Here is a 15682-nt window from a genome sequence, read left to right as displayed (position 1 = left end):
TGGCCCTCAAAAGACAAAGTTTGGGGGCCCCTGCTTTAAACCTAATGGTTTTCTGCAGTAACACTGCCTGCTTCACAAATTTTATCTGGAGGCTACCACAGCAGCAGCTACAACAAATATCTCTGAAAACTCACCCTCAGGCTTTTCTGCTAAACTTTGATACTTTTCTTTTCCTTCAGACATTGTGTAACAGCACAGAAAATAAAGCCCTTGGCTGCCAGTTTAAGAAAATTGTTCTAATTTATGATCACAGAACCCAGATTTTATTTAGAAAATCATAGAAAAGAAAATATGCGGCTTATCACTTCATATTATGAAATGCTCAGGATTATTAGCACTTTATTAAAGAGTTCCTTAAGTGTTATAGTGGAGTGTTATTAATTATGGAGACAGTATAATTACCTGAGAAAAAGTTAAGCACATTAAAGGAGTGCTCAGTTGTGGTATATTGTTGTTTTATACCACCAGGCAACTACTAGTAGGCCATACAAAGACTACTATTTTAAAATAACTTATTTTTTTACATTTGGGTTAAAGGAAAGTTGTGATAAATCTCAGTGCATTTTTTAGTTAAATTCGTCTGAACTAGCATTTATATATGTAGACATATAAAATATGCTAAAAGTTGTTTTCATGTTAGCTGTGAAAGCTGTCAAATGTTACACTTCCTGTTTCCTCCAGCCAGCACTGTAGGGGCTCCGCGGTGCATTGTGGGAGTAAAAACAGACTGTCGGGGGACACAAAGGACCGAAACGAGAATATTTGCAAGTCTGGGGTCGATTGACTGGTGATGCGGGTGGTCGTGAACAGTAACTAAAGCTGTCTCGAGGCCGCTGGGCGGCTGGCATCCGCAGGAAGCGCGCGGGGAATGAGACCACGCGCAGCGGAGCGACGCCGCTGCTTCTCCCGCTGAGCATTGCCCGCGGAGCCGTTGGTCACCCGAGGCCCGGCCGCTACCGCACGCCTCGCACCTGAACGTAAGCCTTCCCTGCACGGTGCTCGGAATCAGCCTTAGCCTGCATTTTGGACCGTAAGGTGGAGTTTTTGGTGTCGGTTTGGTGATCAGACGGGATGCGCGGAGCCTTGGCGCCCTGCTGCGTCAGCCAGCGTTAGCTTTGAAGCTAACAGTAGCTAGCCTCTCTGTGGTCGCCTTTATTCCCGGATAAAACTGCATTTCAGAGATAATATCCTTTACCTAAATATCACAAAAAAGCACACAGGACTCTGTGGTCAAGGTCCCTTTGACTGTTTTCCACGGCATGAACAATATGAAGTATTTTATCATGTCATAATGCTACATAAACAAAAGTACTGTCCAAACTGGAGCTTCGCTTAGATGTACCAGCACAACATTTAGCTTTGTTTAATACTTCAGCATAATTTAACATGTTTATGTTGGTGGCAATTCCTTCATCGTATTTGTTTGGAAGGCTTTCGTGCGTGGAAAGACTTCATCAGAGTTCAGACTGTACGGTCGTTCTTTTATTTTGACAGTCAGCGGTTACTGACTTCCTGTGTGAGGAAGTGTTATTTCCACTTGGACCAACTTCTGTGAAAGAGAGTAGCTTTGAAAGTTTATTTAAAAGGGCCATACCATGAAACCTTTAGGTTTTAAGTGCATTTTAATGTTCATTCCTCACTATAAAGAACCCCAAATCTGTATTTTGATCTGTTCATGCATTTAAGAGTAATCCTTTAAAAACCTACACTCTCTGCGGCAGCCCCTCCCATACCCACAAAAACGAGCAGGTGATAGGCTGGCCTCAGCATGGTGTGAACCGCCCCTCCAGGAAGGATCTGTTCGGCAAACTCCGCCCCAGACGATAACACACCCACTTGTAGCTCATCTTGTAGGGAATTTGCAGAGAATACAACAGATCGTAAGACAATCACTTTTAAGTGTTGAAAAGGATTTTTTGGCTGTGAGAGGTTTAGGCGTTTGTTTAAACTTTCAAAAGAAGAGCCAGCACATCAGAAGTTGTTGGATCTTATCTTCGGGAGTGCGCCACAGACCCGCCAGCAACTCTTCGTCTGTGACCGCCACTTCACAGATGACTGTTTGATAACCGTGGCACGTATCAAAGTGGATTAAATCTCAAAGCCGGCGCCATTTCTACAATCAAACTGATGAAGAGATCAGACCCGTTAGTAAATCATGCAGTATACCGTAAGCATATAATGCACAAGCTTATGCTACAACTTCCATGCATGTTGCACCTTGCGTACAGACGGTTTTGTAGTATTTTGTTAACTGTAAAAGTGTGTGGATGCACGATAACAACATAAACGTTTTCTGAGGGATGCCACCCGCAGGCATACTGATAAAAAAGTCTTTAAATACTGAGGAGGCTCGGGGAGGTTCAATGACGTCTGGGCAGGCTTAAGGATGACGTCGTGTAAAGGGCGGGACCGACAAGGAGCGAAAGGCGGAGTCTCAGAGATCGAGACGTTTTACTTCCGGGTATTCAAACGGTCCACAAAAATGACTTGTATTTCATAAGTAATTGGTTTTTTAGTTTTCTGAAGGTAATATATGATCATATTTATGGATATGGTTTACTCTAAAAGGGTTAAGAAAAACATGGTATGGTCCCTTTAATGAATTCATATAATTATTTATTTGTTCACAAGTGAAATGCTGTCCATCCATCATCTGAACTCCTGCATCCCGATGCATCATGTGTATAACGTCAGATGGGAGTAGGAGCTGCTCCAGCTCAGTCTGCTCAGTCCATCACAGGGCCACTTATAGAGACACACATTCCCTAGTCCAGGAGTCTGCAACCTTTAACAGTAAAAGAGCCATTTGGGCTTGTTTTCTACTGATCAAAACCTAGAAGGAACCACCTAGTCTTACTTTAGCCTTTAAGAAATTTGGATTTACATTCATGACCTTTTTTTTTTTAATAAATAGTTATGAATTATGTATATTTTTTGCACAAACAAAAGCAACAATATGAGAAGAAGCTAGCATCTCTCAAAATGTGATTTATTTATTTATTTTATTTTTTTTTTTATATAAACGTTTGACAGAAGCTCAAATAACTTATTTTCAAAATAAAAGATTCTCTGTGCCAAACAGGATCATCTCAGTGCAGCTCTGGACAGCTAATAAACAATGTTGTTCAGCATAAGATCCTTCTTTTCCTTTGGGCTTTTCCCTTCAGGGGTCTCCACAGCGAATCAGTTTCCTCCATCTAAGCCCGTCTTCAGCATCCTCCACTCCAACACCAGCCACCTTCATGTCTTTGTTCAGCATAAGATAATATGTTCTTTTAAATCATAAAAGATCAAATTTTTCACTAAAGTTTTGCTTTGCATATAAAATCTGTTCATTCTGGAGGTAGAGTTGAACAAACAAGACGTCTTCAGGTCAACAGGATGTAAAAACCTACATAGTTTATCATCTATGTGAACCTCAGCATCAATTTATACATTTAACGAATCTAAGTTAAATAATTGCTAATTACATAATCCTTTAAAAAATTGCAATTTTATTTTTCTTTTCCTTTTTTTGTTCTTTTTCCCTCTTTGTCCTCATCAGTCTTACACTGCTGGGTTTTGTTATTTTAGTTTGGATCTTGGTAGTCTTAGTTTGTGGGCTTTGTTTATTTGTTTTCTTTAGTTAGTTTTGGTTAAGCAGCCATTATCAGGAGCTGCTGACTCTGACGGTCGACATGGCTGGATCAGCAGTCTCCATGACTTATTTTATGTTTGACAAAGAAGCCACCATGGAGAGAAAAGAGACACATGTGGATTTGGAGCTACAGGTTACAGACTCCTGCCCTAGGGGCAAGTTGGTGTCACAAAGATCCTTAGTATAAATGTGTTTAAACAGTGACTATAAATGAGAACTGGATTGAGCTAGTGTGACATCACTCAGAAAATGACAATGAAACAAAGTCAATTCAGTCGACACTTTTTTCAGGGTGACTGCGGGTCCTTCATTCATTCATATCTCAATGTAGTTTTTTCCATATTGAGCGATATGTATCACAATATAACCCAAATAACTATAGTTGTCAAGTTTGAACACTTTGCGGCTCAAAAAAGAAATGTCTAATCATCAGAAGATTGATTAGATTTAAATGTTTATTTCCTGTCATACTTTCAACATAACAGATGCACTGAAAATCATGCAACCAGTTTTTTAAGTAACTCAGAACAGGTGTATACATAAAACCAAACTGAAAATGAATGCAAAAACTTTTAAGTTTCAAAAGAGAGCATAAATAAAACAGACCACTAAACTGTTCAGTTCCATTTAAAAACAAAGCATTTTTCTACAAATAAATTCTAATGTTTTCAGACTTTACCGAAGAAACACAAAATTGTAATAGAATTTTACACATACATATCTGAGTTTACTTTACTTTTTGAACTTTTTTCTGAATTTCTTTTAAGAAAATTAAATTGCATAGCAGTAATTTTTAAATGGTCTGAAAATGTCTCTGTTGTCATCTAACTGTAAACTCAAATTCAAACACAAAAAAATTGAGAGGTTTACCAGAGATTTCCTAATTCTGTCTCCATGTGATTACATTTTATATTAAAGGGGCCCTACCATGAAAATTGTACTTTTTGATGTTTTAAATACATTTTACTGTTCATTCCTCACTATAAAGAACCCCAAATCTATATTTTGATCTGTTCATGCATTTAAGAGTAATCGTCTAAAAACCTGCACTGTCTGCAGCAGCCCCTCCCATACCCACGAAAACGGGCGGTTGGAAACGTGCTGATGTAAGATCGATGCCAACAGCTCCCTCCAGGAAGAGTCTGTGCTGCAAGCTCCGCCCCCAGACTAACACAACACTCAATGTATCCCCTTATCCAGTGATGATCAGCAAAAAACACCCATTTTAGATGCAGAATACTGTACATCTTCCAGTTGTGTCCTGTCTTCAAAAAATTCCTGCTCAAATAGGTGTTTTTCACTTTAGAAGCGGCGCTCTTTTTATCATGGCAATAATTCTAAACATTAAAATGTTTTTAAGTTATTTTTGTTAATTTTTTTTATATGAAAATTAGTAATCTGAAGGCAGAATTAAGAAAGGAGCATTTTCTGTCAGTCTTGCTTAATCTGTCCTTTCTCTCTGCATGTTTTGAGTTTACATTTAGATAAAAATAAAAATGTCTTCCTGCTGTTTATGAATTAATTTCAAGCTAATTTTATGCTTAAGATTCTAAAACAGACTTTCTCTTCTCTTCTTATCTGGTTCAGACTCTCAGGGGTACAGAGGGGCTTTTTACCTGTGCTTAAGAGAAGAAGCTACTAATTTGTGATAAAAAATAAAACTCTTCATAGACATATTCATAGAAAACCAGAGAGCAAAGACAGATTAGAGATTTAAGGAGTCCCTTAGGAAAAAAATGTTTTTTTTTTTAATCTGATGTTTTCATGTTTATCTGTTTGCATTCAACATATTTTTTAAGATAACGCCCAAGGTTTTTCTTTGTAAAATAATGCAATAATTTGTCCTGTCAAAAAATATGTTTTTATATATACAGTATATATTTGTATCTACTGAGTCAAACATTAGATTTTGGTCACTGGGGTTGTAACTTCAAACTTGGAGCATCAAACCACACATGGCAACATCAGTTTGAAGGCTGTTGCTACCAAAAGTGCTCTTCTGAATGATTGTTATTTCTCTTTATAGGATGCTTAAGCTAGAGATAGCTCACAAAACACCTGCTGCATTGTCCTACAAGCATTTGTACATCTTGTCTTTTGTTGCACTTTGTCTTCAAGCACATTTCCATAGGAGATGTGAATATATATATATATATTCATTGCAGCATAACTGTTTTGCATCTTTACCAAGCCCCAAACCCATCCATCCTTTTTAAAAAACTACTCAATCCCTGTTGTGGGAAGGCACACCCTTGACAGGTCGCCTGTCTATTGCAGGGCAACACTCACATTCCTACGAAAGGACAAATTAGTCACCAATTAACCTATGAGGCATGTTTCTGGACTGTGGGAGGAAGCCGGCATGGCCTGGAAAACCCACATAAACATAAGCTTTTTCAGACCGCAGGTTTTTATCTGCTCCTCATCATCACAATTTGAATAAAGGAATACTTACAAAAGCAGTTTTAATCTTAAATTCTTCTTTATATGTCCTCCATCATGAGAAAATACTACAAGAACATGTTGAAATCACCACAACACGTTTCCTTCAAGTCCCCCTCTGATGAAAATCCTGTTCTTTGACTTTCTATCATGTCTGTGTGTCATTTTTCTTCTGAAAGAGAACAAATGTAATAAGAAATCATTTTGTTTTTGCATTTCTGAGTATTTCTCCTTTTAAATCAATCAAAGTGTCTTGGACAGACTCTGTTTGAATGAATGATCTTCTTTCCATCAACAGCTCTGCTGCACATGCACTAAACCCTCATCTGTTCCTAGTGTCTAGTTCAGGTTCTGGAGAAGAGAAGATGGTATCTTCACATTGACTGCAGTCAAATGAGCCGCCGTTCACATTTCTGTGGTCAAATCAGCATCACTGGATTTTTGGTGTGAGTTTCATCCAATACTTACGGTAGCAGGACTGAGAACGCTGGAAAATCTCCACCAGACTCCACGGAGCTTCTTGATGTGACCACGGAAATGTGAACGGCGGCTCATTTGACCGCAGTTGGAAAGGATTGTAAATCAATGAAAGAGCATTTTGATGTTAGCTTTGATTATTTTATCAAGAACTCTGAGAAACCAATGATTGAATGTATTGATCACAGTCAATAAACATTGGAGAATTAGCTAAAAGAGTCTTTGGTGAACTGGAAGGAGAAAGAATCAGAAATTACGCTGTGCCACTCCATTATTACTTTGCCATTTTTGTTCCTCCGCTAATGTTAGGGTGTGGGTGTGAGGGGCTATACGCTATTGGGAGAGTGTGACAGTGGCACTTTTAAAAACCAAAGACTTCAGAGGTTTCATGAATCAGTTTCATATTTTTGAAATTGATGATCAGTTGGAATAAATCAATTAACAGTTGTTTAACTTTGAATGGATTCAATACAAATTCACATTTTCCAAACTAAAACAAACCTGTTGGCAGATCACATGATCACCTAAAATATTAATGATATGTTGGATAGTATTTTGTAGTTTTTTGTAATAATTCTTTTGCTCAGATCTGTTTGCCTTCTTTTCAATATGATGCCTCTGTGTGATCACAAAGAGCCAATCAATCAGTCTGGGCCAACCCCGATTCAGCTCTGATCCAGACTCCTCAGATCGATCGTTGGGTTTCAGTTCAGCGGGTCTTTTCTGGTCCCTGGTAGCTGTGCAGGGTTTTCCTGCGGTTCGTTCTTGACTGGGAGCTGTGCTTCCCTGCGAGCGCCCCTTGGCTCCATCCTTGATATGATGGAAAAATCTCCTGCCTCGCAGACTCCAGGTCTCTCAGACAGCTGCTGAGCGTCCTGCAGCACGCTGGCCCCCGCATGGCTGCACATCTGCTTTGATTGTGGTTACGTAAACTGGAATTTTGTGCTCGGAGCTCCCATCTTTCACTCTGCACCTTCAGAGTTTTACCCTCCAAGATGAGCTGGACGGCCGTTTTTGTTTGGGAGCTTTTAGTGAAATATTGTGTTTGATCTAATTTCAAATTTTTTGACGGGTGAGCTTTGAGTTCGTTTTAAAGGCCAAAACTTTTTTTCAGTGCATTTAAACACCCTCAAGATTTTAACAATTTAAAACTTTGTGACATCAGAAAGAGTAGGAAACTCTTAAGTTTTCGCAATTCACACACTCTTTTTTTTACCCAGCTTTCAGAACTAGTTTTTATCTTATTAGTTTATCTAAGTTTGTGTTGGGTTTCACATGACGTTCCAGAGCTGTTGGCATCATAAAGATCAGTGTACAGTATTCTTCCCAAAAATCAGTTGATTTCTGGCCAGTTTTATCATCACCATTGCCAGTTCTGTCACCTTTTGGCTTTTTTTCTGTGTACTTTCTGCTTGAAAGATCCTTCAAACTCTTAACAGTTCAGCAGGGATTTACACTGGAGGTTCATGAATTTTTAAATAAAGTAGTCAACCTTCGTAACTTCATCATTTATTGGCCTTTTTTGTAGAGTGATTTACTGTAAAACAAGAAGCCAAAAGGAAACATTTTTCCTCTTATAGCTTTTTTTTTCTTTTCCCCAATTATTGTTATTCAATTAAAAAAAAATCAATTTTATCAGCTGGTCTATTCCAAGGAATGAAGAAATTGGAATAATTCCACTGGTAGTTGCTATAAAACCAAGATTTTAGGACAGAAATGTAGCCAAGATGGAGACTGTAAAGAAAAGAAACCTAATGAACACGCTGGTGCTTTGAGTGCTGCTGTGTGTGAACAGTCATGTGCATCTAGCTAACGCTTTAGTCACAACTGCCCTTGTGGGTTGATGCAGGCTGTCTGCAGTCAAGAAATGGGCAAACATCTTGAGGCATGTAGGTTGCCCAGATGAGATTGTAAGATCGTAAACCACTTGGTGAGCCGGTAGACAGAAAACGTTCATGAAGATATTATCTATGGGTCCACTGTGGAGGGCTTGTAGCAAAAACTTGAACAATTCGTAAGGGTAAGTGAGTGAGACGCAGGCGTGTCGTACAGATTTATTTTTTATTTATTTTTATTTTTTTAACCTTGCACACTACACAAGGGGCTTGTCAGTATTGTTCAAGTTGTGCACCTCTTGCTTGTAGTCTGACTGTTAGAAATGACAAAATTTGACCAGTTTGTGTGGGTGTTAGGGGTGTAACAGATCACGGATAATCTGGGATCTGTACAGATCACTACACAGTAAAAAAGAAGTGTTACTGTAACTCTTACAGAGTTAATTTAACATATGGTCCTTATCTACACAGTGTTAAAGTTACACTAACATAGTGTTGAGTTAACTGAATTCTTGAGTGTTAATAATTGACGCTATATTTACCACTTTAACATTGAAAAGTGTTGAATAGTTTTTACACTGACAAAAACCCACAGTGTTGTTTACAAACAACTATGAATTATATTATTCACAATTAACTCTTTAAGCTCCTTTTTATTGCATAAAATGTGAAAAACATTCATAAAATACTTATTGATATTCATTTATTTAAACAAGTCCAGTTTAACTCTATCAAGTGTCAAGGAGAAAATACGAACCAGGCTGAAATAAAACTAATTCAACTTGAGTATGAATACAATTTTTTTAAAGTCTTGTGATCACACTGCTGAGTGGGCGGGGCCACAGGTCCTTTGAAACTGTTAATGCCCACTTTGAGAAAATCACCAGGTCCAAGATATTTACGTTTTTTATTAGTATCATTTGTTTTAAAGTACATTCATTTTAGAATTTTTTTTCTTACCCCTGTCAAGGAAACAAAAAAGACACAGAAGGATTATGGCTCATTTTCAATAGAATTTATTGAAAGTTGCATTGTGGGATTTCACTTGCACAAAAATAAATAAATAAATAAAAGTTGTCCGATGAGGTTCACCTGTCGTGCCAGGTAACCCGTTTCACAATAATAGTTCACATTGCTCATTTATAATAACATGCTACAGTAACAGTGAGGTTGTGTAACTGCACATTTTTTGTCATCACTAAATTTGCAACGCCATTGCAGATGGATAACTCGTCAATGTAAGGCACATGTCAAAGTCAAGGCCCGGGGGCTGGATCCGGGCCTCCAGATCATTTTATTTTATTGTTATTTAGATCCCTTTTTTAAAAAATCTTTTGATTTATTCTGTAATAATATTCCTGCCTTTTTATTATTCATATTTATGTTAAAAAGTTACAGGTTTAAAGTTTTAAAAATTGGCATTTTGCTGGCTTTTTGGACTATTTTCAAATTGACAAAGATTTTTGGCTATTTTAGAGTTTAGCTAATATTTCAGCTACCTGCTAGCTGTTTTGATTAATCTACTGTAAGCTTCTTTTTGTTTGTTTGTATTTTAGGCTAATTTGGCATTTAGCTAATATTCTAGCTGGCTATCAACTTCAGCATTTTTAATTATTTTTTTAGCATCTACAGGGGCCAAATTCAGCTTACAACATTCACACTAGTATTATCACAGGTAATGCTATATATCTAGTTCATAATTATGTTTAAATAGTAAGTTTTTAAAGTTTTAAAAATGTAGTTTTAGAGTGTTTAATAAATGTTTATCCTGTTCAGCCCGTGACCTAAGGTGTGTTTTGGATTTTGGCCCCTTGTGGGATTGAGTTTGACACCCTGATCTAAGGCTTGGGTCATCTGGACCCCATAACGTAGTACGAAGGTTAAATAACATCTATTCATCTATTCTATCTTACTTTGATACATTTATACCAAACCCTTCTGCATGACTTCCTGAAACCTGAAGTGGTTGTTCTTTTGTCATCTCTTTGCAGGAGTTGTCGTCTGTAAAGAGACTCCAGCATGGGGGCCAAAACCTTCACCCACAGTTCTGCCTCCCACAGCCAGGAGATGCTGGAGAAGCTCAACGCCCTGCGGAATGAGGGGCACCTGTGTGACGTCACCATCAGGGTCCAGGACAAGCTCTTCCTGGCTCACAAAGTGGTCCTGGCCTGCTGCAGCGAGTTCTTCCGCTCCAAGCTGGTGGGCCGACCTGACGAGGAGGACAAATTTGTGTTGGACCTCCATCATGTTACCGTCAGCGGGTTTGCGCCGCTGCTGGAGTATGCGTACACCTCCACCCTCTCCATCAGCACGGAGAACATCATCGACGTCCTGGCAGCTGCCAGCTACATGCAGATGTTCGCGGTGGCCAGCACGTGCTCCGAGTTCATGAAGTCCAGCATTCTGTGGAGCCCGTCCAACAACAGCAACAACAACAACAACATCACTACAGAGAAGCCACATGAGTCCGCTCCGGAGAGCGCCTCGTCAAACTGCGCTCTGACGCCACTGGACGGCAGCGTGTCTCCTGTGTCCTCGGACTGCAGCGTGATGGAGAGAAACGTTCCCGTGTGCCGCGAGTCACGGCGGAAACGCAAAAGCTTTGTGACCATGGCGTCGCCCGAGAGTCCTCTCAAATGCACCACGCAGATGGTCACCACGTCCCCCCAGATCCCCAACCCGTCCCCGTCTTTTTCGGATGGCACAGCACAGCCCGTGGAGTCTTCCCTCGCCTTTCCCTGGACTTTCCCCTTTGGCATCGACCGTCGGTTCCACTCTGACAAGTCCAAGCACTCAGAAAGCCCTCGCTGTCTGGAGCAGGGCAACTCTGCCGGCTCAGAGGTGGTGGTCAGCCGCCGGCTGACTGACTTCCTGTCTTGCGAGAGCTCCAAAGTCGTGTCCTCCCCCACAGCAGCAGAGGAGGAGGATGTCCGCGTGAAGGTGGAGCGTCTGAGTGACGAGGAGGTCCAGGAGGCATCATCGCAGCCGGTCAGCGCCTCCCAGAGCTCGCTGAGTGACCAGCAGACGGTTCCGGGGAGTGAGCAGGTCCAAGAAGAGCTCCTCATCAGTCCGCAGTCGTCTTCTATAGGTGGGCCTCTTCCTCATGGGTCCTTCACTCTGTTCCTCAGAATATCCATTTGCTTAAATCAGGGGTCTCAAACTGGCGGGCCGCCGGCCGTTTGCCGAGTTGATATTTTGTGGTACCCTCCTTAATGAATGTTCAATGTCTACTAAGCAATTTGATGAAAGCTGTGTATTTGCTTTGTGATGTTTCAGCTTTATGTTTTAAACTTTGCTTTTTCTATTGTCGTTGCATCTGGTCTTTAGAAAAGTCCTTAGCAACAGTTGCTAGCGTCATTAGCTCCTGTCGTTTCACAGGATCCGCAGAAGATATTGCTTAGTGGTGCGGCCGTGGTGCAGTGGTAGGGCGGTCGACTCCTGATCAGAAGTGAGCGGGTTCGACTCCCGCCTTGTGTTGAAGTGTCCTTGGGCAAGACATTGAAGCCCGAATTGCCTCTGGTGGGAGGGTGGCGCCAGTGTTCGGCAGCGGAGCCACCAGCAGTGTGTGAATGGGTGAATGGGTCTGTGACTGTGAAGCGCTTTGGGCCCTTGAAGGAGGGTAGAAAGCGCTATACAAGTATACGCCATTTACCATTTTTTACCATTTACTTAGTAGGACATAGACATGAACAAATGTTCAATAAACTTGTTCAGTAGACATGGACAGTGAGGCAAAGAAAGTGGACGCAAAAGCACATTGGCACAAATGGAACCCCATACGGACGAAGGTAAATTGAGTTTGAGACCCCTGACTTAAACAATTAAAAGAAAAAAGCTCAATATCTTAAACTTTGTTCTTCGTGATGGTTATTTCTCTGAAACAATTCCTTCTAGATTAATGCAATCTTGAATCTTTATTAACATAAAATTCGATTTAGTTTTTTATTGTAAATATTACTAGAGTTTTGGTTATACAGTTGTCCCGCGTTTATTGCTGGAATTCCATCCATCCATTTTCTTGGGTGCCGGAGCCTATCCCGGCCACTGATGGGCGAAGGCGAGGTACACCCTGGACAGGTCGCCAGTCCATCGCAGATTGCTGGAATTGTGTTCTGAAAATAACCTGTGAAAGGTGGAATACACGTAGTAGTCAACTTTTTTTTTAGTTATTATAGATGTTTTACGGCTGTAAAACCCCTCCCTACACACTTTTCTTAGACTGATAATAACAATTTTATTATGGAGCTATATTATTTATTAACGAAACATTTTGAAAAAACTATTGGTGTTTGGCCAAATAAAAAAATGGAAAATGCCCCAAACTTTTTGCTGTTCTAAAATAAATGTAATTATTTTCAGCTTCAAATATTCTGTTTTTCAGGTTTCAAAATTTCAATTTCAAAACTTGCTGCCCTGTTTAGGCGCATTGGGGTGGGGCTAACACAAAGGACCAATCAAAATGGATGAGGGTGGTAACTTCAGTCCCGGTGCATTCACTGACTGAGAACTGTGATAGTTACGGTCAGGAAATGGCTGTATCGTCTGTACTATCATAGTCTGAAGTTGTCCCAAGACGGGTGTAAAAAGCAGAGTTTTATCACATACAAACCGCGTGTCCAAAACGCTGTTCTAACTCGTTCAAAGCGCCATCTTATAGAGAAGTTGTAGAAGTTCCAGTTATCTCCTGTAGCCTAATGGCTAGTGTGCTTGCACTTTAACTTTTTCTCATGCAGGAAATGTGAGTTGGAGCCCCCAGTAAACACAGCGGTTTCTTCATGTTTGCTATCTTTTTCTTTTGCTGACTTTTAGCAACATTATTATTTTGATTGTACTTAATGTTTCTCTTGCTCTTCCTCTTCTTTTTCTATTTTGTTTTACAGGTGTTTATTAAATTAACAATCTATTGAAAATATCAAAACACACTTTCTTTGTTACAGACAATAAAGGAATCTTCTTTTGTAGTAAGCGAATGACCAAACCAACATTTGAAACTCAAAAAAAGTTTTGAAATTGAAATTTTGAGTTTTGAAACCTAAAAAACAGAACATTTGAAGCTGAATATAATTAAATTTAATTTTAGAATAGCAAAAAGTTTTGCACATTTAAAATTTTTTCGCCAAACACCAATATTTAAAAAAATAAAGTTTTGTCTGGGTTTCAAATAATATTAGCCACAGTATAGCTCCATATTTTACTCCTTTCTCTCTGTTTGAATCCTGAAAGTTTAAGTTTTAGAAGGTCAGCAGTTGTGTGTACGAATCCGATCCAGTCATTTAAACTTCAACAGCTGGCTGAATGTGCTGTGTGTGGTGATGGTATTGGGTAGGAATCATACTTCTTCATAGCTCTTTTACAGCTTTATAAAACCGTTAGGTTGCTAATTTCACTTCTTTGATCTATGGGTAAACAGTTGGTGTCAGTGCGCCATTCCCGATCAAGAGCTGGTTTGGTCCTCTTGGTTTGTGGGGGTGAAAGCTCACCTGGTTCTGCTTTTGACCAAACAAAAGAACTTGGCTCCCTTTGAGAAAGAGGCTCTATGTTTATTTGTTCATGAACTTTTAGCTTTCTCTGGTGCTGCGTTTTCACCAAACGTGATTTAGGAGTCAAATTGCTGGTTGCTTAAAAAAAAAATGAAAAAAATGTGTTCTTAAACTTGGTTCTCCTGATGCATATGGGAGGAGCTATTATCCAAAGTTTTTAGTCTTATGGAACCATTGACTGTATATCTGATAATTTCGTATAAAATCAATGCATGGTAAGGTTTATTTTGAAGAACTTTTCAAAGTCATCAATATTCAGGTCTCCATGTCTGGGTTCATGAGATCATTCAGAGATTCTTTTAGTACGGTGAACTTCACCATCTACTGCAGGAGCTGCGTCTGAATGGTGGACGCTTTCAGGGGTACTTCCTTCTCTCTTTGCGCACTTCTTCATGAAGCGCAGGTATATATATTTTTTTCTGTGAAATAAGAACGTGCTGGTACACTCTATTGTGGGTAAACTATTTTCATTAAATGAGAAAACCCCTCAAATCAGCCACTAAAAAAGGTTGCAGATCTTAGCAATAAACACTCTGATGGCGTCGGATATTTTCTTGTGTTTGTCTGAGGTAACACTATTAGTCTTCTGAAATATATCTGGGATGTTTTGATTGTGTTACCTGCTTAGTTGTTCAACAGGGTTGTTGTGACAGGGCTGGACGATGACGTCAGAGGTGGGTGGTCTTTTTGGACGTTTATTCCCATATTGTATTATACAGAGATGAGGCAAATCTTGCAGACAGTGCACTTCTTGTGACGCTTCTCGCTCCCTGATCCTCATATTCGACAGCGAACCCGAGATGTCTTCACACCGCAGGTTTCAGTGTCTGTGGCGCATCTTCAAACACGAGCTGGAAGCAGCTCACACATCAGCTGCATCAACGTGAACTCAAGCGGCCAAAAGTGGACCGAGTTTTTGCCTCTAAAACAGCCCGGGCTGCAGCTCGCTTAGACTGCCGATACCCGTCAGCTTCCTCTGGAGTCCCACAAGCCAGCCAGGCCTGATAGGACTCCTTCTTCAGCTTGACGGCATCCCTTACTTCCGGTGTCCACCACTTGGTTCGGGGGTTGCCGCCACGACAGGCACCAGAGACCCTACGACCGCAGCTCCAGAAAGCAGCAGAGAAAATAGAGGTAGAGAACATAGTCCACTCGGACTCGATGTCACCAACCTCCCTCGGTACCTGCTTGAAGTTTTCCCGGATGTGGGAGTTAAAGACCTCCCCGACGGAGGGTTCAGCCAGACGTTCCCATCAGACCCTTACAGTACGTTTAGGTTAGCCGAGTCTTTCCGGCCTCCTCCCCCGCCAGCGAATCCAACTCACCACCAGGTAGTGATCAGTGGACAGCTCTGCCCCTCTCTTTACCCGAGTGTACAAAACACATGGCCGGAGATCACCTGAAACGACTACAAAGTCGATCATCGATCTCCTACCTAGAGTGTCCTGATGCCAGGTGTATTGATGGACACCTTTGTGTTCGCACATGGTGTTTGTTATGGACAAACTATGAAGTCCAACAACAAAACACCGCTCGGGTTCAGGTCAGGGAGGCCATTCCTACCGATCACACCCCTCCAGGTGCCACTGTCATTAACCACGTGGGCATTGAAGTGCGCTAATTAGGCAATGAAGGGGTGGGGGCTGTGTTTGTGTGTCTGAGAGTGTGTGTGTGTGTGAGAGAGGCGGTGGTTTTACAGTTGAGACAGTTTTCCAGACCCTCCAGTGCTTGCTCTGATGAAAGTGCAGACA

At 40.6% G+C, this 15682-nt stretch overlaps 1 protein-coding gene across 1 annotated transcript in view; it reads left to right on the top strand.

Annotated features, from left to right (window-relative positions):
- The first annotated feature begins 400 nt into the window (after positions 1-400).
- zbtb44 (zinc finger and BTB domain containing 44) overlaps positions 401-15682 on the top strand; it is a 26458-nt gene continuing 11176 nt past the window's right edge. The window contains exons 1-2 of the mRNA XM_024258000.2: positions 401-977; positions 10383-11479. Of these exons, the coding sequence (XP_024113768.1) occupies positions 10411-11479 (1069 nt within the window). The 5' untranslated portion in view covers positions 401-977; positions 10383-10410. The remainder of the gene's footprint in view (positions 978-10382; positions 11480-15682) is intronic.

The sequence above is a fragment of the Oryzias melastigma genome, linkage group LG13 (assembly GCF_002922805.2).
Source record: "Oryzias melastigma strain HK-1 linkage group LG13, ASM292280v2, whole genome shotgun sequence".
In the NCBI taxonomy this organism is placed as follows: Eukaryota; Metazoa; Chordata; class Actinopteri; order Beloniformes; family Adrianichthyidae; genus Oryzias; species Oryzias melastigma.
This window is presented reverse-complemented; position numbering and strand designations above follow the sequence as displayed.